Source organism: Pseudorca crassidens, chromosome 5, assembly GCF_039906515.1.
Source record: "Pseudorca crassidens isolate mPseCra1 chromosome 5, mPseCra1.hap1, whole genome shotgun sequence".
Lineage (NCBI taxonomy): Eukaryota > Metazoa > Chordata > Mammalia > Artiodactyla > Delphinidae > Pseudorca > Pseudorca crassidens.
This window is the reverse complement of record NC_090300.1, coordinates 40,887,900-40,912,084: the sequence shown is the minus strand read 5'-3', so window position 1 is coordinate 40,912,084 and position 24,185 is coordinate 40,887,900. Positions and strand designations below refer to the sequence as shown.

The window sequence follows — 24,185 nt, the reverse complement described above, 5'->3', positions numbered from 1 at the left end:
TCTAAAATTAGATCATCAGGGACTTCCCTGGTGGCACAGTGGTTAAGAATCTGCTTGCCAATTCAGGGGACATGAGTTCGATCCCTGGTCCAGGAAGATCCCACATGCTGTGGAGCAACTAAGCCCGTGCGTCACGACTACTGAGCCTGTGCTCTAAAGCCACGAGGCACAACTACTGAGCACACATGCCGCAACTACTGAAGCCCATGTGTTCTAGGGCACCACGTGCTACTAAGCCCATGTGTTGCAACTACTGAAGCCTGCACGCCTAGAGCCCATGCTCAGCAACAATAGAAGCTACCACAATGAGAAGCCTGCGCACCACAACCAGAGAAAGCCCACGTGCAGCAACAAAGGCCCAACGCACCCCAAAAAAGTTAAAAAAAGTAAAATAAAATTAGATCATCACACAACTTTAAATTGCCGAAGCCATGGAACTGTACATTTAAAACATTTGAATTTTAATGTATGTAAGTTATATCTCAAAGCTGTCATCAGGTGGCATGTATGGCATTCCTAACAGAATGTGATTTTCTCTGATTCGACCTTGGCTTAAAGACTTGAACCCACTTGGATGCCATATAGACTTAGTGGCAATGTTAGGCATCTCTCCCCCCAAATGATACTTTCTACTACAATGCTTCAAATAGGAAATGTATTTTTTAACAGCATTTTCTGCTTGAGGGAATTAGTGAAATGATAAACCCTAAGGAAATTTACTTATTTTAAACTAACTGTGGCAGAAATGATTGATTTAATCCCTTTAAAGAGATGAATTCTAAAGGACCTTATAGACCACTTTGTTATGGCTTTTATTTTACAGATGAGACTGAGAGTTTTAAAACTCTAATTATGTAGTAAAGTTAGAAATGTAGTCCTCTACTCATCTGTTCTGCTCTTTAAATATTTATACTATTCTGTTATGCAGCGATTAAAATAATAATTATTAAGAGTCTGTAAAAACATGGAAAGCTGTTTACAATACAAATGAAAAAAAAGCAGGGTGCCAAATGGCTGAAATATCATGATTGCAACAAATATGTCAGTTATGTATTCATATTGAAGCCTGGAGCACAATAGACAAAAACAGTATGTGTGTTATGTAATGGGCTCATGGGCGTTTCTCCCTTAATATTCTTGAACATTGCTGCATTGTATCCAAATAAACTTCTTTTCTAAAAATATTAAGGCTACCACAGGGAGAATGTGATATCAGAGACATAGTTTGTAGCTGCCTGAATCTGTAACCTGCATTTGCAGACTTTCCCCAGATACCTTGCAGCAGTGGAAATGTGTGTGATGAGGTTACATCATCCTAAGCCTCTGGCACTCTTCCTTTGTTTTCCTGCCCCTGGAATTTTGCCTTTGTCTCCTTGTTTCTCACCCTATTTTACGGAATCTACTGATCTGGCTTGGCTGGTGAATGACTTTTATAGTGGGTACTGTTACCTATCTCAACTGAAGGTAGAACATGAAGAGATTATGCTGACCCTTAAGTAGTTTAGCTGACACTGGAAGAATATTTTGTCTCTAACATAGGTGATTATTACCCAGTGGGAATGAGTTAGAAAGAAGGAGCGTTCTCCTTCTCTGGTTAGCTGTACAGCTCCAATGGACTGTCTCGTTTGAGGAAGGGAGAAATGGGTTTAGATGACTTTCAAGACTTCACTAGACTTGATTTTTTTCAAGGTGACTGACTATGTGGCTTTTTTTGTGTGATAGGGAACACCATGGAGAAAGCATAAAGCGACTACATAAACACTTTAAGCAGGACATTGATTCATACCCTAGCTCTGCCAAGTATATTTTGACCATATGTACTTGTTCATGGCAACGGATAATGCTGGAGTTTTAGCCCATGGATGAGTTGGTGGGATAAATGTGAAGCTAGCGAATATTTAATATATTATTCAAACACACTCCCTCTCTAAGGGGTTGGATTCCACTTTCTAAAATGTTTGGGTTTCTTTGGACGATGCTAAGTGATAGGCAGTATTTATTAGCTCAAGTAAGTGATTAAACTTTTATATCGCTGTGCTTTTCCTGTTAAAATGCTGAGAATATTGTAGCCATAGCAGTTCCATTTCAGGGAAAAGAAATGGGACTGTGAAAAGTAAAGGGAAGGAAGGGGCAGTGTGAATAAAGTAGAGGGCACCATGCCAGATATATAGAGGGTCCTTTCCATAGGTCTGTAGTCTTTGCTTTAGATCTCTGATGGTACAGTTAATTCAATTTTCTGTTCTGGTATAAACAGTTCATTTTATTCTTTCTTCCCAAACAGACATCTTCCTGAATTATGTTTTTTTATCCCACTACTCCTTTGCTCAGAAATATCGAGTGAGTCTCTCTCTTATTGCTGTTGGATTTCAATCTTAGGCCAGCATTCCTAACCCCCGACACCTAGTCTTATCTGGCCCAAAGAATCAAATATCCTGTTAATCCCCTTTTAGGTCACTGTAGACAGAGGACCATCTTTTCCTATCCTCTGATCATACCCCTGCTCTTTCCTGTCCCCAAGCCTCCATTGACACTGTTTTATTACTACACTCAACCCCATCCCAGCACACTGTATTCTCTTTTTACTATGGACTCTCATGTATTTTTGTCTTGGCATTTATTTTTTAAAATATAGGTAATAAAACTGTATAATAATAGCTATATGGTATTAGCTATATATATAATAGCTATATATGGTAGCTATAATAATAGCTACCATTTATAGTGTTTATATTGTTCCAGGCACCATTTTCAGTACTTTACATGAATTAACTCATTCAGTCTTCAACAACATTTCAAGGGGTAACATTATTGCCATTTTATACACAAAGACATAGAGGCACAGAGGGATTAAATAATGTGCCTAACCTCCTACAGCTAATAAGTGGCAGATATGGAGTTCTATCCCAGGCTGTCTAGATCCAAACACTGTTCTGAATCATAGCTCTAAACTACCATTTATAAGTTGTCTTTTTAAAGGTTTCATGCTCTTGAAAGTTAACCTCTTTAAGTCAAAGTCTCCTTGTTCTCTGCTTCACCTCATTATATAGCCCTGTGCATGGTGCAGGGGGTGACTGTGAATATCTGCTTACTGATGTGACCTAAGGTCAGTGGCCAAAGAAGTTCTAATAGAATTTTCTGGGAGTTTTGGCTTGCGTGGTTAGACTTGATGATTTAATCTTGATACACTGGCTGTCTTCTGTTCTCCCTCTAATTACTGGTGTGAGATGGTCAGGGTGACTGTCAAGAATTCAAATCTGTGGCTCTCATTACCTAAATGAATGGTGCTCAGTGGTAGGTAAATTTACTAATGTGCACGAAACCAAATCTCAGATCTTGTTCTGGTCTTCAAAGTAAACATTTTAAGTTTGCGTGTTTTTTTTCTTAAGCAGTATTTTATTACTTGTATATTTGGTATGTCATATGAAATGGGTAAGAGCAACCTACACTTCACCTATCTTGCAGAATCAAATCCCAAAACCATGCTTGATTTTGTGCAGTTCTTCCTTGAGTTCTTTGGGAGAAGGAAAGACTCTGCATGGAGGAAATAGTGGAAGTTGGTTATGTTGAAGTTACCTTGAGTACTCTGTGCATACAATGTTAAGCTTTGGGATCAGGTTTTTTCCTAGTAAAAACAAATTAGCCAAAGAAGCCGAAGGCTAACATTGTTGGAGTTGACTTACTGCGTTTCTTTTATCTAATGGTAGGCTGCTTGATCAGGTAGGTACTCAGAGCCAGTTGTTCCTAGTGCTTTAATGGTTGCATCTGTCCTATGTATATTAGTCGGTGAAACAGAAGCTGTTTCTGGCTGATGCAATGAGAAAAGGGCGTTTGGAAGAGTATTGTATAACTTGGAGAACCAAGGGGAAAATGGAATCATTTGCCAGCTTCAGGAAGAGTAACTGTGACAACTGTAACATCTTGGGATGGCCAACCAGGAGTGTCTCTTAAATCTTGTACTTTGAAATGACTCAGTTCTGTTTTCATTCAGTGCTTTACTCAGGGTGCATGTTCCTTGAAAGGGAGTCAGATTTGCTCTCAGCTTAAGTCAGGTGGCCATTTCTTGCTTGGGGTGATTGACGGGCCACCAAAGGCACATGGAATGGGAAAGAAGTATTTCCAAAGGAAAAGTGGGTGCAATTAACAAAGAAAGGGAAACAGACAACACCAACAGATACAGATGCTCACTTCCATCAAGGTTCATCTCAAAGAGGAGAATTTAAATGATAGCATTAACTTGGATAATAAGTGATTTGGATTTTATCTGAGTTCAATCACCAAGTTATTTCTCTACTTAGAAAATCCTAGCAGCTAAGTTCATTAACAAATATTTTATGTTTAATTGTGAAAACTTGATTTTTTTCCTCATCACTTTTTTTTTTTTTTTTTTTTTTTTTTTTTTGCGGTACGCAGGCCTCTCACTGTTGTGGCCTCTCCCGTTGCGGAGCACAGGCTCCGGACGCGCAGGCTCAGTGGCCATGGCTCACGGGCCCAGCCGCTCCGCGGCATGTGGGATCTTCCCGGACCGGGGCACAAACCTGTGTCCCCTGCATTGGCAGGCGGACTCTCAACCACTGCGCCACCAGGGAAGCCCCTCATCACATTTTAAAACATTTATTTAGCTGTTTTCAAGCATACCCAAAATTATAATGTGAACCCATATACAACTTCAACAATTGTTAAAACATTTTGCCAGTCGTGTTTTTGCTAATTGCATTTTGAAGCATTATCATAAGATGTTTTTACTGCTGGCTATATAAAAATTCACAAGTTTTAACATGAAGCCTGAGAACTTGCTTTATGAACATAAATTCAAGCACCAAATTATCATCGATCTCATACCAAAAGGCATGTTGCCAGCTAGAGCAAAAGATGCTTTGTTCAACAGTAATGCATTGTTTATCTAGAAGTAGCATTTTCTTTCTATCAGTAAGGCTTTTTACTGGTTTAAGCCTGACGAATCAATGCTTTAACACCTGTCTCTTCAGATTACCTCTTCTGAATTTGTCTTCTGGGTCTTGAGCCTTTAGGGTGTGATCAGAAGTTTTATTTGACAGTAAGGTTTCTGAACACCAGGACTCACCTGCATTGTGTGAGAGCTGAATGTACTCTAATCTTGTTTGCAGTTGAAAGATGCATGAGTGTCATGCAGTCCGGGACACAGATGATCAAACTGAAGCGTGGGACCAAAGGGCTCGTCCGGCTCTTTTACCTGGATGAGCACAGGACCCGCCTCCGATGGAGACCCTCTAGGAAGAGCGAGAAGGCAAAAAGTAAGACTAACTTTTGAATTCTCTGTTCGGCTTGACAGAGTGACACATGGCTTCTATTGGGTGGGCTCTGAAGCTTCAGATCTGTAGACTTTTCATATTTCTGCAAGTTTTAGGGTCAGTTGTTAGAGAATGTGAAGAGACAGAATAAGTGATGACCATTTTTACTTTTGTTAATTCTTTGGAGGCATTTAAATCCATAAAAAGTTTTCTTATCCACGAGTGCTGTAAACGGTAATATTTCCCCTGTGTTGGAGACATATTTTTGTAGTTGGAATATGAGGTTTTATAACTTGACGTCTTTTATTTTCCTATGAAAAGTAAAGGACATCATAAAGCCAGTAGGATTTAAAGTGTTTTGACATATTCTGAGCACAGTTAACTGATGAATGAATTAACAAAATTGTTTCAGTGATATCAAGTAAAATAGCGTTGATCTGTCTCCTCTGTAAAGCCTCTCTCCCACACCTTCTACACTCAGCACCCAGTCCTTGCTGAGTCCCCTGTAGTGTCTCTCTCATCTGCTCCCTCCCTCCTGTTTTCACAGGGGTCTCCTTCGTCTAGGGTCTCTTCACCTTTCCGGTGGCCTATTGCAAAGTCTCCTAACCAAGCTCCATTTTGCTAGTTTCTTCTGCCCCTATCAGATAAGATGCTTTCCTCTTTAGCTCATAGACAACCTCGACTAATTAGGCTTTCGTGATACACAAATGTATTCTCTCACATAACAAGAAACTCAGATTGGCCGGCCTCAGGCATGGGACATTGAGTCTCTAGTTCTGTTTTCCCTGAGTGCCCTTGGCTCTGTCCCTTGCGTGTTGACATTGTAATCGAGGCAGCAGCAACCTGGCTTCACAACTGATAGGATGGTGAAGATGCAGAAAGGGACCTTCTCTTCAGTGCTTCCTTTTCAAGAGCGAAGAACCCCTTTCCACACCCTTCTCTCAAAGCAGGGTGCCCATGTCTCCTTGGTTAGAACTGGGTTATGTTCCCAAACCTAAAGCAATCATAGGACATAGAAGTGGGGCCACCCCACTGGCTTGGACCCACTAGAACTTCCCCGGGGGCTGGGCATAGGCTCATTTCCCTGTGAGTCATGTGGAGAACGAGTTAGAAAGACAAATTGGGAACGTGCCATTAAGGCAGAGCAGAGGCGTGGACGGTGTATATGGGCAATCAGTAAGATTGCAACCCTTCTGATTCATGCCCCCAAACAAGCAAGCAAAAAAACAAAAAATACTGTCTTAGTCTAAAGTAATCCCCTCTGCAAGTGCTTCTGTGACACACACTGGCAGCATTGCTCCACTACCTAAATAATACTAATCTCTGGTCTGTTACTTCAGCTCCTCATAATCTAGCCTCCAGCTCGATTTATCTCTTTCCAGCTTTATCTCCCATTACTCTCCCTCTTGAGCTTTTCAGTCCAGTGTAAATGGCCTGTTTAACATCTGTGGAGCGGGCCTCATGTTTCTGTATCTTTATGTCTCTTTCCCTGGGCTGCCACTGTGTTTTCCCCTCCGCCTCTCTAAGCCCCGCTCTGCCTTTACCCTCATAGCTTTCTCTCTATAAATCCCAATCACATTTAGCTATGCTATTTGGTTACCACCAAATTTTTTTTTCCCTTCAATTTTTAATGGCTGTTTTATGCATATTGTAAAACGTCAAAGTTGGCTCTAGGTCTTTGTATGTTTTCCTGGCATAAACGTATAAAGTATACATTTGACATATTCGTAGCCCCCTTTTCTACCAACCTTCTTGTCCTGCTGGGCATATCTGTCTTCCTATCATAAATTTCAATACCCTGACGCAACACCCAGGAGGGTGTTGTCTGGCTGTCCAGGAGAGTAAAGTGGTACATGGAGAAGGTTACTAGCAGGAAATGACAGAGCTTGTATTTCACATTCGGGCTTAATATCACAAGTCACAGACAATGAATTTTATTTTTAAATTTTAAGATGATTTTGCTTTCCCTACATATCTTCACCTGCCACATAACTGTGTATCTCTTTCCTCACAGTACTTATTGACTCCATTTACAAAGTCACCGAGGGTCGGCAGTCTGAAATATTCCACAGACAGGCTGAGGGGAACTTTGATCCCAGCTGCTGCTTCACCATCTACCATGGCAACCACATGGAGTCCCTGGACCTCATCACCTCCAACCCTGAGGAGGCCCGCACCTGGATCACAGGCCTCAAGTACCTGATGGCCGGCATCAGTGATGAAGATTCCCTTGCCAAAAGGCAGAGGACCCACGACCAATATCCTCCCTAGAACTTTAATTCTAAACTGTGTGTGAGTGTGTGTGTGAGTGTGTGTGTGTGTGTGTGTGTGTGTGTGTGTGTATTAGACTATATTTTTTTCCCCATAATTTTGAGGCTTAAATCCACTTTCCTTGCTGTTTTTTAAATTTAATTTAATTTTTATTTATTTATTTTTGGTTGTGTTGTGTCTTTGTTGCTGCGTGTGGGCTTTCTCTAGTTGCAGCGAGTGGGGCCTACTTTTCGTTGTGGTGTGTGGGCTTCTCATTGCGGTGGCTTCTCTTGTTGCAGAGCACGGACTCTAGGTGTGTGGGCTTCAGTAGCTGTGGCTCACAGGCTCTAGAGCACAGGCTCAGTAGTTGTGACGCACGGGCTCATTTGCTCCGCGGCATGTGGGATCTCCCTGGACCAGGGCTCAAACCCGTGTCCCCTGCATTGGCAGGCGTATTCTTAACCACTGTGCCACCAGGGAAGCCCCCCATTGCTGTTTTTTTCTTTACCCTTAGTATCTTTCTGTCCCCTCCTCACTCCCACCCCAAGTAAATGAATGCATAGAACACGTAGAAACTTAAGCTTGCGTGAACTGAGGTGCAGACTTCTTCTGAGGGGACTGGACTTTCACAATCTGTGACATGTATGGCCTTTCCGAGCTCAGTTTCCTTATCTGTAAAGTGAGAGTGTTAGGTTCGTTGACCGCTTTGGTTCCCTTCCTCACATTTTGAATGGTCTTAAGAATACATGTTCCCCCTCTCCACGTAGGAAATAGTACCAGTTCCTTCCTTGGGTGTCATTGGAATGTGCACCCTAAGTTTTTCCCAGAGTGGTGGTAAATTTGTGCTGCTTTAGCTATAATCCCTCACCAAGGACATTGTTGGAGCAGACTGGAAATATTCAGCCCCTGAAAGGATGTTGACAGTGTAAAGGTCTAAGCTGATGAGCCATGATGTTTTCATCAGTATTCACAGCATGCAGATAAATGCAACTGGGATTCATAAATGAACAAAACATAAACATAGGAATTAACTTTCTGTGCTTTTTCCTGCTAGTTTGGTTCCTAACTCCTTTACATTTGATAAAAAACAAATACTGAATCATTGAGAATGCTTTCTGGTGCAAGCCACAGAACCATACTAACAGTGCCTCAAACAATAAAGAATATTCATTTTCTCATGAACAAGAGATCTGAGATAGAGCGGTTTCAGGGTTAGTTAATTCAGTGGCTCATTAGAGACCTAGGTAATGTCATTAGAGACCTAGGCTCTGCCATTCTCAGCATGTTGGCTTGGTCCTTTAGCTGGCTACCCTTTGGTCAAAGAGAAGTGCAGCAGCTCTAAACACAGAGAAGTCCTGCCCAGAGGGAACAAAGTTTCTTCTCATAAAGGTCCCCCCATTTTTTTTTAAGAGCAAAGAAAAACTTCCCAGGAGCTCCACAAAAGACTACCTCTCATCAGTGGCCAGAAATGCTATTACAGGCCCATTCCTAAACCAACCTCTGACAAGAGAAATTGACATAATTGGACTTTGATCTCAGGACCCTTTTTGCATTTTTAAAAACTGAAGACCCCAAAGAGTTTTTATGTGGGTTCAATCTATTGATATTTGTCATATAAGACATTAAATGTGAGAAATTCAAAAATATCTCACTAAAAATTATAATAAACTATTACATGTTAATGTATTTTTATGAAAAATAACTTTTTCAAAGTAAAAGAAATTAGTGAGAAGTGTGGTATTGCTCTACTCTTCTGCAAGTCTTTAAGGTTTTCTATGTGTAAGATCATATCATCTGCAAACAGATAATTATACTTCTTCCTTTCAGATTTGGATGCCTTTTATTTCTTTTTCTTGCCTAGTTGCTCTGGCTAGAACTTCTAGTACTATGCTGAGAAGAAGTGGTGAAGGCAGGCATCCTTGTCTTGTTCCTGATCTTAGAGGAAAAGCTTTCAGTCTCTAACTATTGAATATAATATTTGCTGTGGTTTTTTCATATATTGCTTTTATTATATTGAGGTAGTTTTCTTCTATTTCTATTTTGTTGAGTGTTTTTATCGTGAAAGGGTGTTGAATTTTGTCAGATGCTTTTTCTGTATCAGTTGAGATGATTGTGGTTTTTCTCTTCATTATGTTGATGCAGCATATTACTTTGATCAATTCTTATATGTTGAACCATCCTTGTATTCCAGGACTAAATCTCACTTGGTCATGGTGTATAATCCTTTTAATATGCTGCTGAATTGTATTGCTAGTACAGCTGACCCTTGAATAATGCAGGAGTTGGGGTGCAGACCTCCTGAGCAGTTGAAAATCTGAGTATAACTTTATAGTTGGCCCTCTGTATCTGAGGTTCTGCATCTGTGGATTCAACCAGCTGCAGATTGTGTAGTACTGTAGTACTTATTTAATGAAAAAAATTTCCCATATAAGTGGACCCACACAATTCAAACCCCTGGTGTTCAAGGATCAACTATATATTGTTGAGGATTTTTCTTTTTTTTTTTAAATTTCAGGCTAAATATATATTAATTAATTTTTATTTATTTTTGCTGTGTTGGGTCTTCGTTTCTTTGTGAGGTCTTCCTCTAGCTGTGGCAAGCGGGGGCCACTCTTCATCACGGTGCACGGGCCTCTCACTATCACGGCCTCTCTTGTTGCGGAGCACAGGCTCCAGACGCGCAGCCTCAGTGCTTGTGGCTCACGGGCCTAGTTGCTCCACGGCATGTGGGATCCTCCCAGACCAGGGCTCGAACCCATGTCCCCTGCATTAGTAGGCAGATTCTCAACCGCTGCACCACCAGGGAAGCCCCTGTTGAGGATTTTTGCATCAGTGTAAATAAGAGATAATGGTCTGTAGTTATCTTGTAGTGTCTTTGTCTGCCTTTGGTGACCTCATAGAATGAGTTAGGAAGTGTTCCCTCCACTTTAATTGTTTTTGGAAAAATTTGAGGATTTTGGTATTTGTTCTTTAAATATTTGATAGAATTCACCAGTGAAACCATCAAGTCCAGGGATTTTCTTTGTTGAGAGATTTTTGATTACTGATTCAATCTTCTTATTAGTTATAGATCTATTCATATTTTCTATTTGTGATATAGTCTTGGTACGTTTTATATTTCTAGGAATTTGTCCATTTCATCTAGGTTATTCAATTTTTTGGTGTATAATTTTTTATAGTAGTATCTTATAGTCCTTTATGTTTCTGTAGAATCAGTAGTAATGTCCCCACTTTCACTTCTGATTTTAGTACTTTGAGTCTTTTTTTCTCTTCGTCCATCTAACAAAAGTTTTGTCAATTTTACTGATCTTTTTGATAAAACTACTTTTGGTTTCATTGATTTTTCTCAGTTGTTTTTCTACTTCATATCTGTTCTCATCTTTCTTATTTCCTTCTTTCTGTTATCTATCTTTTTAAATCTATTGAGACTTAATTGCTGCCCTCAAATGTGGTCTATTCTGAAAATGTCCCATGTGCACTTGAGAAGACTGTATATGCTGTTATTTTTGGGTAGAGTGTCTGTATATGTCTGTTAGATCTAGTTGGTTTATTGTGTTGTTTAAATTCTTTATTTCCTTAGTTCTGTCTAGTTGTTCTATCCACTTTTGTTAGTGAGGTACTGAAGTCTCCAAGTATTATTGTAGAATTATTTCTCTCTTCAATTTTCACTATTTTTGCCTTATATATTTTGATGATCTGTCATTAGATGCATAAATGTCTATAACTGTTATATCTTCCTGCTGTACTGAGACTTCTATTAATACATAATATCCTTCTTTGTCTCTTACAGCCTTTTTTGATTTAAAGTCTATTGTTTGATGTTAATATAGCCACCCCAGCTCTCTTTTTGTTATGATTTGCATCGAATATCTTTTTCCATCCTTTCATTTTCAACCTGTTTGTGTTTTTGGATCTCGAGTGAGTCTCTTGTAGACAGCATATAGTAGGGTCATGAGTTTTTATCTATTCTGTCAATCTGTCTTTTGATTGGGGAGTTTAATTCATTTACATTAAAATAATTATTGTTAAGGATTAATATCTGTTATTGTGCTATTTGTTTTCTTTATGCCTTATAGCTTTCTTGGTCTCTTATTTCTTGCATTATGTCTTCTTTTTTTTGTATTAAAATAGTTAAATCCCATTTATATAAATTCTATAGCTGTTTTCTTTGTGGTTACCTTGGGGATTACATTTAATGTCCTAAAGTTACAATACTGTAGTTTGAATTTTTACCAGCTTAGGTGAATAGTTTTTTTAACATGATTTGTTTGTCCATGTTTACTGGCAGTAGAAAGTTTTCATATTTGAATTAATCAGATTCACAGTTGAGGAATTTCATATTCTGAAAATATGCTATCTGGAAACCGAGTGTACCCCAGAACCACACAGGGGAACAATTTTACAAGAAATATTGAAGAGTTGATGTTTATGTCAGTGAGGAAAGAAAAGGAAATAGGAAATTAATGAATAATGAAGAGGAAGCTGATGTCAAAAATAGGGAATGTTACATTGAGTCAGAGAACCATTCTCATACAGATTTGTCAGAATTGGATGGGGGTTTAGATAATGTCTTAATATCAAAATGACATCCTTGATTGGATGTAAATTTAATAACATTAATTGAGGAGAACAGAGCTGATATGTTCATTATCATTACATTTCAATTAGGCCTGAAAATTTCAACTGTGAATGAATAATGAGAATAATGAATCTTAAATAGTTGTGTGAAAAAAATCCATCCAGTGTAAAGTGAAATTCAAGTTATTTCTGCAGTGTGGCTATGTTGAATGGAGGTAGATGAAGTACTCGGGTCTATCAGAAGCAATACAGTATTGTGGTTAAGGAGCAAGACAGTGCTGCCCTGTCTGGGTCCAGCCCCAGCTCTGCCGTGTACTGTGTAACTTTGGGGGACTTACTTAAACTCTTTTACTTCAGAGTCTTTATCTGTAACATGGTGATGACGATAATGATGGTGTCTGCTCTATGTCATTGTGTGACCATCAAATGAGTTGATTATACACAAAGTACTTTGAACACTGTCCAGCTCATATTAAGCATTTTATAAACAGTAGCTGCTGTTGTTATTGCTAAACAGAGATAAGGATTGGCAAATCTTTTGCTTTTCCTGTTCAGATAGATTGATGTCTGAAAACTCGATGGTCCCAGCATGCAAAGATGATGATGCTGGCATATTCCTCCATCAGATCATTCTCCTCCTTGGTGTCCCCACCTTACCTCTTAATGCCACTTGGGAAATTATTACCTGTAGAAGACTTTATGGGTGTTGTAAACTGAAGCCTTACACCTTCCCTATAAATCAGGGGTCCTGAAAACTGCAGCCTATAGGTAAATCTGACCCACCACATTTTTATATGGGCTCCTAAGCTAACAATGGGTTTTCAATGGTTGAAAAAATCGAAAGAAGTATAAAGTTTTGTGACATGAAATTTTAGCCAATTAATTTATGTATTGTCTATGGTAGTTTCTGTGTAACAATGGCATAGTAGAGTAGTTGCAATTGAGACCAAATGGCCTGCAAAACCTAAAATATTTATTATCAGGCCCTCTTCAGAAAAAATTTGCCCACCCCTGCACTAAATAATACCGTTCAATGCTTTACATTCTCCTGAAGTGTTTTGGTTTTTTTTTTTTTTTTTTTTTTGCGGTACACGGGCCTCTCACTGCTGTGGCCTCTCCCATTGCGGAGCACAGGCTCCGGACGCGCAGGCTCAGCGGCCATGGCTCACGGGCCCAGCTGCTCCACGGCATGTGGGATCTTCCCGGACCGGGGCACGAACCTGCGTCCCCTGCATCGGCAGGCAGACTCTCAACCACTGCGCCACCAGGGAAGCCCTCTTCTAAAGTTTTTTGATTAGACAATACTAGGCCGTAACTTTTCATTCAGTTTTTACTCTCCTAGTTTTTCTTTGCAGAAATACTATTTCTTTTCTTAAATTTATCATGTATTGGCTATGAATCATTAATTCAGGGTTTTCTTGGGCACTCATGTCTCAATTATGAACAACAACTTTGAGGTATCAGAATACTTTTACCTGCAATTATATCTTATACCATGTGTACTGTTACTGAGAGAGAATGGTATTTCCTTTCATAGAATCTTACAGTTGGAAGGGGCTTCAGGGTCATCTAGTTGTGCTCACTGACGTTATACAGGAAGAAATGGAAGCCCCAAGAGGTAATGTAAGTGACCCACTGTCACAGGGCCAGGTCAGCATGGAATCAGAAGTAGTGTATATTTCTTGGTCTGAGTCAGCCTCTGTTTCTGTCTTACCAATCCCAGATCCCCTAAACCAATTGTCAAGGCCAGCTTGTGTGTTGACACTGAAGGCCTTGCAGACACAGGCTCACCCAAAAGGGTTTGTTTCTGCAGAATATTCCTGCTTAGTGTCTGCTTGTATCTGCTTCTTCTCTGGAGAAGTCTTTGAGATGCTTCGATAAAGAAGTATAAAATAAAAGGATGAAAATGCTGCCATCCTTGGACTCATTTTTTCATTTCTTTGAACTCTGGCCAAATATTTTGTGGGGCACAGAGCAGTGTTCACAGTCAAAAGAAATAGAGCTCATGCAATGGGTGCTGTATTCCCAGAAAACAGAAAAAAATGAGATTCAGGTACTTACTAGTAATCGGCCCAAATATTTCACTCCTTTGATTCTTCAGTTATTTTTCCCCTGGTCCTGGGTCACCCTTTAATTCCCAGGTATCATATATAATGAGGTCCTTCCTGAACTCTATGACGAACAATTGAATTTGAAAGAACTGGGCTGGTTATATTCAAATGTTATAAAGGGAACAAAATGTGAAACAGATATTTACGATTGAAAAATCACTTCTATTTAACTTTAGGAGAAATAAGACTAATTTTCCAGTTTTTACTTTCTAAGGTATAATCTCCTATAATCGTAGTTTGAATCACCTAAGAAGTATAAGTGTTCTGAGTTACTACTGGGAGGTTAGTTAATATTTCGTCTTAAATGAAAAATTTTCAGTTTGATGTCACCTGTTTGATAAGCAAACGTTATTCTTTGACACCTTCCTTTGACCTACTCCCACTCTCCCATTTCTTAGATTTAAACCTAAGTCTTTCCCTTACTTTGATTCTGTTTTTCTCCCATCATCTTCATTATTTTCCTCATTACCCTTTGAATTTTGAAGCTCAATTTGGTTTTCTAAATGTACATACCATTCCTACCTTCTGTTATCTACCCCCTAACAACTGTGAATCATACATTTTAAAAAAGCCCTTTGTGGGCTTCCCTGGTGGCGCAGTGGTTGAGAGTCCGCCTGCCGATGCAGGGCACACGGGTTCGTGCCCCAGTCCGGGAAGATCCCACATGCCGCGGAGCAGCTGGGCCCGTGAGCCATGGCCGCTGAGCCTGCGCGTCCGGAGCCTGTGCTCCGCAACGGGAGAGGCCACGGCAGTGAGAGGCGGGGCCTTTTAAAATCTCAGTTCACATGATGTAAATCCTTTGTATCTAAACTCATATCCTCAGGCACCTAGTATCATACCTGAGCTTTGAAGCAACCTCTATCATATCAGGCTTGCAGTTCCTATTAATGGCCTTGATTTAGAAGTTGAGGATATTAGGTAAGAATTGTGAAAGTTAGTCATAGGAAAAGGAGCAGTGTAGAGACAGGCCTTCTGTGCAGGAGAAAACAGTGCTAGACCAAGTTGAAGGAGACCTGGGGTTGAGACCTGGTTCTCTTACTAATTCTTACCAAATATCTCCCTCTCTTCTAGTTTTATATCCTCATCTGAACAATGAGGAGATTGAATGAGATGGTCTAAGCTTCTAACTGTAAGAGGGGGACTGAGAAAAGGGAATTGAAAAGATCATGTTGTGTAGGGATATTGTGAAGGTAAAAAAAAAAAATGCTGGAGGAAAGGTCATAGATGGAGAAGATAAGGCCTAAATTTGGTATACATGGGGTCTCATCACATCATAGAGATGCTTTAACAGTTTGGATAAAATCTTAAAGAAGCTCCCAGAGTAATATGGTTTGACTCTCATTTCCCAGTGAAGGGAATCACCTATATGTGCTCTCCTTCCCCCAGTTCCTTTTGTTGTCACTGTTAGTAGCTCACTAAGAGCCTGTGGATTGCAGGTCCTCCTCAAAAGAATTTCTTCTCAAGTTTGGTGTGAATGATAAATGTCCTTGTGAGTATTCTGTGAAAGCAGTTTTTATTTTGATGAAAATGCAAGTGTTTTTCTTGACCTTTCTGCAAGTGGGTGAAGCAGACCTTTGAGGAAGCTGATAAGAATGGTGATGGCTTATTGAACATTGAAGAGATACACCAATTGATGCACAAACTAAATGTCAATCTGCCCCGAAGAAAAGTCAGACAAATGTTTCAGGTATATTTTCACAATTGGATTGGCCTTATGTAAAATACACGTTGGAGGTTATCGATATACTGAGGTATTTCAAAAGGCTATTTTGCCTTGTTGGAAGCTAATATTACTACTCTGTATTGTTTTGTTTTTCTTTGAAGACAGAGGCATTTTATTTCATCAAGGAAAACTTCCTAAACTTAACATGCATCCACAGTTTCACTTCCTAAAGTGCTTTGTTGTTGTTGTTGCCATTTTCAGAGAGTAATTCTAAGCATTTAACCTGGTACTTAAATAATGGGGTAAATGGGATCAAGTCACTTGGAGAGGATGATAAGATCTCATCTACCAACCTCATGGTCTGTTGTGAGGATCAGAATAAAGACTGAGTAACACGACAAAATAGCACGCGTGGAAATCCTCAAGAGCCCTCTATTTTGTTACAGAGGAGTTTAAGATTTAGAATCCTTAAGGCTTAGAAGCGCTGTATCACTTCTACCATTTAGGGAGCCCTCCAGAAGTTCACTCCAGCTGCTTGTTGGTGTTAGATGAGATGCTCTTTCCCTGTTGGTAAGTTCTGGAGGAAAATCCATGGGCCCAAACTTATTCTGTGGCCCCCAGCTGGGATTGTACTCAGTCTTCCACCTAAGGTGCAAAAGTGAGTTCTGTTAAGTTAAAGTTGGTGCAAAGACATGTTAGATTATTAGTAATTAGTAGACTACTAATTCAGGAAATGCTCTTATTTGGAGATAAGTCATATGTATAATCCATGTTTTGCAGTGATTTTCCAAGTGACTAGGTAGGTGATATTTTTAATATGTAAAATTAAGTATAAGCGTTATATTTTATGATGTTTAATGTTTTGTGCTTCCTTTGTTTTCTAACCTCGTGTTATCAGAGATGGTAAGGGCAGAAACAGCATGAGGGGTGAGTTGCAACAATGAATGGAAGATGGAGGATGGCTTCGATCTGTGACCTCTTACGGTCACAGGTCCTGTGGTCTTGTCCTTGGAAGCTGGAGATGGTTTGCACTGGGGGAACTGGGTCCCATTGCACTGAAGAGAATGGAAAGAAGAGGAAGGAATGAGATAGTCTATAAAAGGAACCAGAGATGGAATGAGGGACTTTGGAGGGGAAATGAGTTGTCACAGAGTGAATTGTTTTTAAGTTATATGGAAAGGTTTGCCATGTTCTTGGCACTCCCTGTGACATCTTACTTTTGTTCTATTTCGAGTCCCACCTCCCCATGCATTCCTTTCCATAGGAGATATTCATAGTACTGGAGAGATAGCTCTGATTAAATCAGAGAGGCCACGCTTAAATAGGAGGGCAAAATCTATACCTACAAAAATAATGATTTGGGGGGTACTTTTTGGAAATAAGATAGAGAAGTAACATAAGATATTAAACTATTTTTACTTCTGTATTTTTTCCTCCTTCAGACACATTTTATCTCTAATACACTGAGTATTTTAGAGGGTAAACCGGGAAATATTTATGTCAAAAGTCTCGTAAGTTCAAAGTTAATGCTTTAGAGAAGTTTTAAGAAAACAGTAAGGTCTCTTTTTATGACCTTGGATTTAAAGACTGAAAGACTTCTCAAGCCGGCAGTGACTAGAGAAGCAGCTGGACTTCTATTGTATGTAGAATATTTCTATCATAGGTCTTGCATGTAGCAGAGTTCTGTGAGTGCTCAGGGTGGAGTGATGGAAACAAAGATCTTAGTATTATTTTAAGGAACTTTTTTTTCTGAGTTGCTGGTAAAGACATTAAAGCCTTCCTGGAATTTTCTTTGCCTTTTTGTTGCAGTACAAGATTCAGCTGGTTTCTTTTAAAAATAGTCTTTTAAGGTATGGATAGCTTCTTTTGAAGTCTTTGATGCTATTGCTTAAACCTTAGAGTTTACTGTTCTTAATGGTTTAGGCATTTCCAAGGAAGTCTTGAAAAATGTATCATCTCTCTATCCAGGTCTAGATATTTTGAAACAAACTTATGGCAGAAATATGAACATTAGACCTACTTTCTTTGGATGCAAAGACTCTACAACCAAGAGCCTCAAACACCAAAAATGTTGGTATTCTCTAGACCAATCTGTCTCTGCCTTTAAAATGACAGAAAGCAACAGCATCACAGAGAAACAGTGTATGATTTAAATATTGGTCTAAGTGGTTGCTCAGAATTGACCCAAAGTTAGCAAAGTTTAAAAAAGTATATTTTTATACACACTTTGACTTTCAAAACTGTATTTAAAACCACATACCAGCTGACTATATGTCACAACATCTATGAATTTCAAAATGCCATTCAGTCCCTGTCAGTTTTTGCTCAGCTACAGCTGTGTTCACTAAAAATAAAGGAGATCATGTAAATGGATTGGTTTTTCATTATATATCCCCAACAGTTTTATGGTTTTATGACAAATTCAGCCAATCCGAAAGCAGGTACGTGGCGAAAGATCCTTGCTCAATAATTACTAGGAGCAAATAATTTCAACTAGTGATCAGTCCAGATGGATTTTTCAGGCTTTTATGGAGGAAAAGGTACCAATGATGCTGATGGCTGTAAGAGCAATAAGCTACCTATGCAGAATTAAGAGAGATTCTATTATAGGTAAAAATTATATTTGATTGAATCGCAGGTCAGAAGCTGATGAGAGACTAGAATTTTCATCATGTATTAAATGTATTTTCTCTCTTTTGTTCTTGATTAGTCTTGTCCAAAATTTCTTTTATTAGTTTTGTCAAAAGACCAGCTTTGGGTTTAATTGCTCACCTTTGATGTTATATCTGCTTGTTTTCTATTTCATTGCTTTCTGCTTTTGCTTATAATTTATTTCCTTCTATTTTCTTTAGCTTAACTTTTTTCTAGCTTTTGGAGTTGAATTATTAGCTTCTCTGATTTTAATCTACATTGCTTATACATTGAAAACTTCAAGTTTCCTTCTAACTACTGCATCACACAAGTTGTAACACGTGGTACATACGTTTACTTCTGTACGTTTCATTTCCTATTTAGAAATGTGTTTTTTCCAGACACAGTTTTTTTAAGCTTTGTTTGTTGCTTTATAAATTTACTGTGATCAGAGAAATTAGTTTTTATAAGGTTGATTCTTTATAATTTGCAACTTTTTTGTGGCCTAATATATAGTCAGTTTTTAAATTGATCCATGTGTGCTTGAAAAGAACTCATTTACCATTTGTGAAATGTGTATTAGCCTTTTTGATAGTAAATATTATTTCCGGCTACTGAATTTCCTATTTCAAACTCTCACACTGCCTTGTTATTTTCTATGCCTCTTTCAGGAAGCTGATACAGATGAGAATCAGGGAACTTTGACATTTGAAGAGTTCTGTGTTTTTTACAAAATGATGTCATTGAGACGGGACCTTTATTTGTTGCTTTTGAGCTACAGTGACAAGAAAGATCACCTAACTGTGGAAGAACTGGCTCAGTTTTTGAAGGTGGAGCAAAAGGTATCATTAGACTGTTAAACTGAATGTTTACTTAAAAATACTTGTGAAAGATACATGAGTTTTTCTTGAGGTTGGGTGTAGATATTCTTTAAATTTAGAATAGAGGGGTAAATATCACAATTCCACAAAAATCTTATCTATGAGTTATTTAAAATGTGTTTCCAGCATCTTTAAAGAGGGAGTGACATACTGAACACTTATACAATCTTTAACCTTAAATATGCATATTTTTCCACAGAGTAGTGGCAATTAACTCATGTGTTTCCTTTCAGATACCATGGTAATGTTTTCTTTATAGTAATAACATAGCTAGACATTTATTAACTATGACATAATTCTTAACTAGCAGTATAGTAATTCATTGGTAAATATCTTCCTTCATACCTTGCCCTGTGCATCTCTTCCATTTTGGCTGTGCTGTATACTTTATAATTAACCAGTAATAGTAAGTAAAGCACTTTTCTGAATTCTGTGAGTCATTCTGGCGAATCTTGGAAACTGAGTTGTGGGAATTGACAAAGACTTTCTCCTTAATGAAACAAACTCTAAGCAGGCTCTTTTGAGCCAGTTTTTCGAAGGGTCCATCCTTTGGCCTTGTCCTTAAGAGTCCAGCTGTAGCAAGAATCCTGTCAGTTTAACCAGTCTCCATCCTCGATATCTAATCGTCCTCAATATCTGATAAAATTCCTCGCCTATCACTATTCCCTGGGTGATATTTGATCAGCCTGGCCTTCATTTCAGGAAGAATCCTGTTAGGTCGGGTTAGCCAGAATCCCCTCTTATGCCTCCACTGACCCCTACCTTGCTCCTGGGCTATAAATCCCCACTTGTATTCGCAAATAAGCCAGTTCTATACTGAGCTCTCTTTTTCCGTTTTGCAACAGTTACTTATTAAAATCTATTTTTACTGTTTTAAGTAATGTCCAGAACTCCCAAATTTGTAGTAGGCCAGGCAGAAGTGGGGATAGCCTGAGACCTCATCTGCGGCATCTGAAGCAGGGTTAGCCTGTGGGACTGAGCCCTGCAGGGTCTAATGCTGACTCCAGATGGTAAGCGTCATGACTGAATTGCATTGCTGGATACCCAGCTAGTGTCGGAGAGTCAGTGTTGGTGGTGTCAGAAAAAAGACACTAGACCTGGTAATATTTTACTTTATCCCATTACCACAATCACATACATTTTAGGAATTACAGATCCAGATTTTATACATTTTGTTGTTGCTTTAAGGATTAAGCCAGATAGTGTTAGCAAAATGTTTTATCAAAATCAGTTATTTTAGTTTGATAATTTGGCAAAGGCAGAGATTCTCCATTAACAAAGTTAGCTGTTAAGGCAGGCAGAAAATGGGAATGGGGTAATAGAAGAATTATTTTCCCCAGAGAACATGCCCTTTCTAAATCATTATTCCCTGTTTCCTGCAATTATAACTACTCCTGCATTGTCATCAGAAGAACTCTTCACAGTATAGTGGAAAGAACCTTAGACCAGGAGTACAGAAAATCTGCATTTCATATCCTGCAAGCTTTATCAGTTGGAGAATCTTGGGCAGGCCAATCAGTACTGTTTCTGAGCCTTGGTTTCCTGATGTGTACAAAGGGGAGCTGATACCTACCTTTCTTATCTCACAATGTCAGATTGAAAATTGATTGGGATGATGAATGTGAAAGCCCTTTGACAGAGATATTCAGAAGCACAGCAGTGTGAGAAATTAAAATGTTCAAAGAAAGCGACTTCAAATTCATTTGTGCTAGTGGAATTTACCCAATCCATTTGAATAGCAATAGTGGATGTCACTTGCTAAGGGGCATATGTTTCTTCCCTCCTATTGTTATATTGACATTCAACCAGTAAATTTTAGTTGGGGAAAACAGAAGCCAGTGTTCTGTGACATCTGCTCCTGGCAAATGATTACGCGTTTCCAGTTTAATTTTCTAAACTAGCTTGAAGCTACATATGGGTATAACATGAAAGAAATTTTTTTAAATTATCATATATCAAGAGGAAAATATTAATGTCCTGAAACTTTATATGTGGTCCAATATATCAAACATCATAAAATGAATGTCAAGTGCAAACTTGGAAAATATTTATAATATACAAAAGAGAGAAATAGTGAATTTCCTTAATATGGAAAGTACTTCCACAGACAATTGAGGGAAAAGATGACTACCCAATAGAAAAATGTGCAAAACATTTGAAACATATAAAAAAATTTGCACAATGTCAATGATCTATTAAAAATGTTCATCCTTCACTAGTAATTTAAAAATGTGAAATAAAACCAAGACTTTTTGAATTTTACTTTTTATTTTAATATGCTTCTGTATTATTTCCATTTAAAAATTTTTTTTAATTGGAGTATAGTTGATTTACAATGTTAAGAGACCATATATCACCCATCAAATTAGTAAAGGTTAAAAAAATATACTACCAAACATGGTGTCCATTTCTTATATTTCTGGTGAAGCTGTGGAATGGTACAATCTTTCTATGGGCAGTTTTATCATTAAATTGTATATAATATATAAAATTTTTACCAATCCATTTTACATCTAGTAGTTCATCCTAAGGAAATAATTGTGTATAGAAAAAAAAGTTATAAAGTTGTGCATTTCAGCATTCTTTAAAACAGAGAGAAATTGGACATGATCTAAAAGTGCAGCAGGAGAGTCATTAGTCAAGAGTTTTGTGGGGTTTTGAGTTTCAAAACGGGATTTTCACAGTGGAACGAACCTGAGGCAATTTGATGATCCATATGGCAGTAATTCATTCGTTTCTGATGGTGTAAGATTGGTGTAGACACCAGAGTATTCCGATTTTACAGATTTACTGAGTTGTGAAATGAAATATCACTGCCGGCCACATATGCTGTCCGGGATTATGGGAGTTCAAATATTGGCCCGTGAGTCAGATTTTTATTCCACTGAAGCTCTTTGCACAATGAATTTATGCCTTTGACAGGTCCAACTGCTGTTTGATTAGGACTTTCATCCTTAAAATATGATGTGCTAAGGTAAATTCTTACTGTCTTTTATATCTGTGAAGAAGTGCCAGTTAAGGAAGAAGCCAGTTGGCTGAGGTTTCTCTTCCGTTGCTTCCTTGCATCCACAGATCAAGATCACAGATGTCCACTAGTCTGTGATTCCAGAGTACGTGGGTTGGTTGAGGCTCTTTGTTTCATTTTTTTCCCCTGTTTGCCAAAAAGCAACCTTCATCTCTTCCAGAGTTCCTATCCATTTTTTGGCACTGGCACTGAATGTGTTTTGAGTTCAATTCTTTTCAGAGTTTTGGTTCAGGAGTGAGAAATTGATTTCATTCCCCCCACTCTCCTTGACAACCTTTCTTAGCAAGCCTCTACCTTCTCTTTATCTTTTTGTTTCTCATGGATTGAAGAGTGAGGAAGAGAAGGCAGGAATATTGAAGAGTCCTTATAGTTTTCAAACCCTTCTAGCTGTTAGCCAAGAGCAAAAGCTACTTCCATAGATAAGTCAAAAGCAGATTTCTATTTATGTAGTGTTTTTCTCTGAAATATGCATGTGGATGGTTAATTCCAGGGGAGTTTTCAGAACTTTTCTGATCCCATGCTAGCGCGCCCTCTTCTTGCTGAACTTTATGACATAGACCTATACATTATCCCTTTGTGGTGGTTCTAACAGTTGCTCATTTTGCTTTTTTATTCTTTCTGCTGAAATATTCCCTTGATTCTTCTGATCCAATTATAGGTGTCATTTGTTCCCTCTCCCTTCACTGCCCTTTACTGAATCCAGACTGGTTTGGTGAGAGTCGTGGTCATTCTAATCTTACCTCTCTTGTGAGAAATAATTATAAATTCTTCTTTGCTATAACTACCCCTTTCTGGTGCTAGTGTACCTTTATCTTCTTTTTTTTTTTTTTAAATCATTCTCCTCGTCATAAAAGCAGTTCTTTAAGAAGCTTTCCTGACTTTGTTTCATTTTTCTTAATTATTCACAGTTAAAGCAGTGACTGTTCAGAGTAATTATGTCATGTAATATTTTTTCTCCCTTGAATATAGTTCCCAAATGACATTTTTCTGTGAAATAGTCATGTATTTAAATGCTTTGAAATTTGTGGATTAATTTTTGGATGAGTGAGAGTAGCCATTTTGGGGAGATAAATAGCTCTCATGGTTGTCTTATTCAGCTGGAAACTGAATGACCATTCATTTAGAGATGTTTCTCTACTCCCTGCTGAAATTACCCAAAAATACAGTAAAAAGACCTCTCCCCCCCTGTAAAACCACAAGGACAAAGAGAATGGGAGAGGAAACAGAAACAACAAAATCTTAAAACTTGTCTGATCCAAAGGAGACCCCAGAGCACTGAAACTCAAGCCCACGGAGCAGGAAACCACAAAGCATGTTCATTTGCCCAGAAGAACCCAAGGAAGATCAAAAATGAAATTTACATGATACTCTGAAAACAGAAGAGCAGGGGTTGAAAACACAAGCACTGGTTGGAAGTCTGATCCAGTTGTAGTTAGGGCTCCAGATTCTCTCCCCTACCTCTTGCAGCAGGACAGCTGTCCCTTCTCCACCCTGGCATAAAACTGAAAATAAGAGCTGGAGGAGGATGGACCAGAAGAATCTGGACTGAGGCATACCAGGCACACCTGAGTGTGGGCACTGGAACATGGGGAGCGTGGCAGATGGTTTATAAAGATGGCTACAGTAGCTCCCACATCCCTGTATGTGTGTGGCTTTGCAGCGTGACATTGCCTCTCCTCCCATCAAGAAGTGGAGTCTGTTTTTCTGCCCCTTGAATCTGGGCTGGCTTTGTGACCTGGTTTGACTAATGGATTGTAGCACACTAGATGTACAAGGAAC

General features: G+C 38.8%; 1 protein-coding gene across 2 annotated transcripts in view; it reads left to right on the top strand.

Moving 5' to 3' along the window:
* The window catches only part of PLCH1 (phospholipase C eta 1), a 236,969-nt gene that overhangs the window by 125,030 nt on the left and 87,754 nt on the right, over window positions 1-24,185 (top strand). Inside the window, exons 3-6 of one of the 2 annotated variants that reach the window (XM_067737817.1) lie at window positions 5,124-5,270; window positions 7,282-7,524; window positions 15,763-15,893; window positions 19,172-19,342. In XM_067737817.1, the coding sequence (XP_067593918.1) occupies window positions 5,124-5,270; window positions 7,282-7,524; window positions 15,763-15,893; window positions 19,172-19,342 (692 nt within the window). Of the gene's footprint in view, window positions 1-5,123; window positions 5,271-7,281; window positions 7,525-15,762; window positions 15,894-19,171; window positions 19,343-24,185 lie in introns of those variants that run through there. The other variant, XM_067737816.1, reaches the window with a different exon arrangement.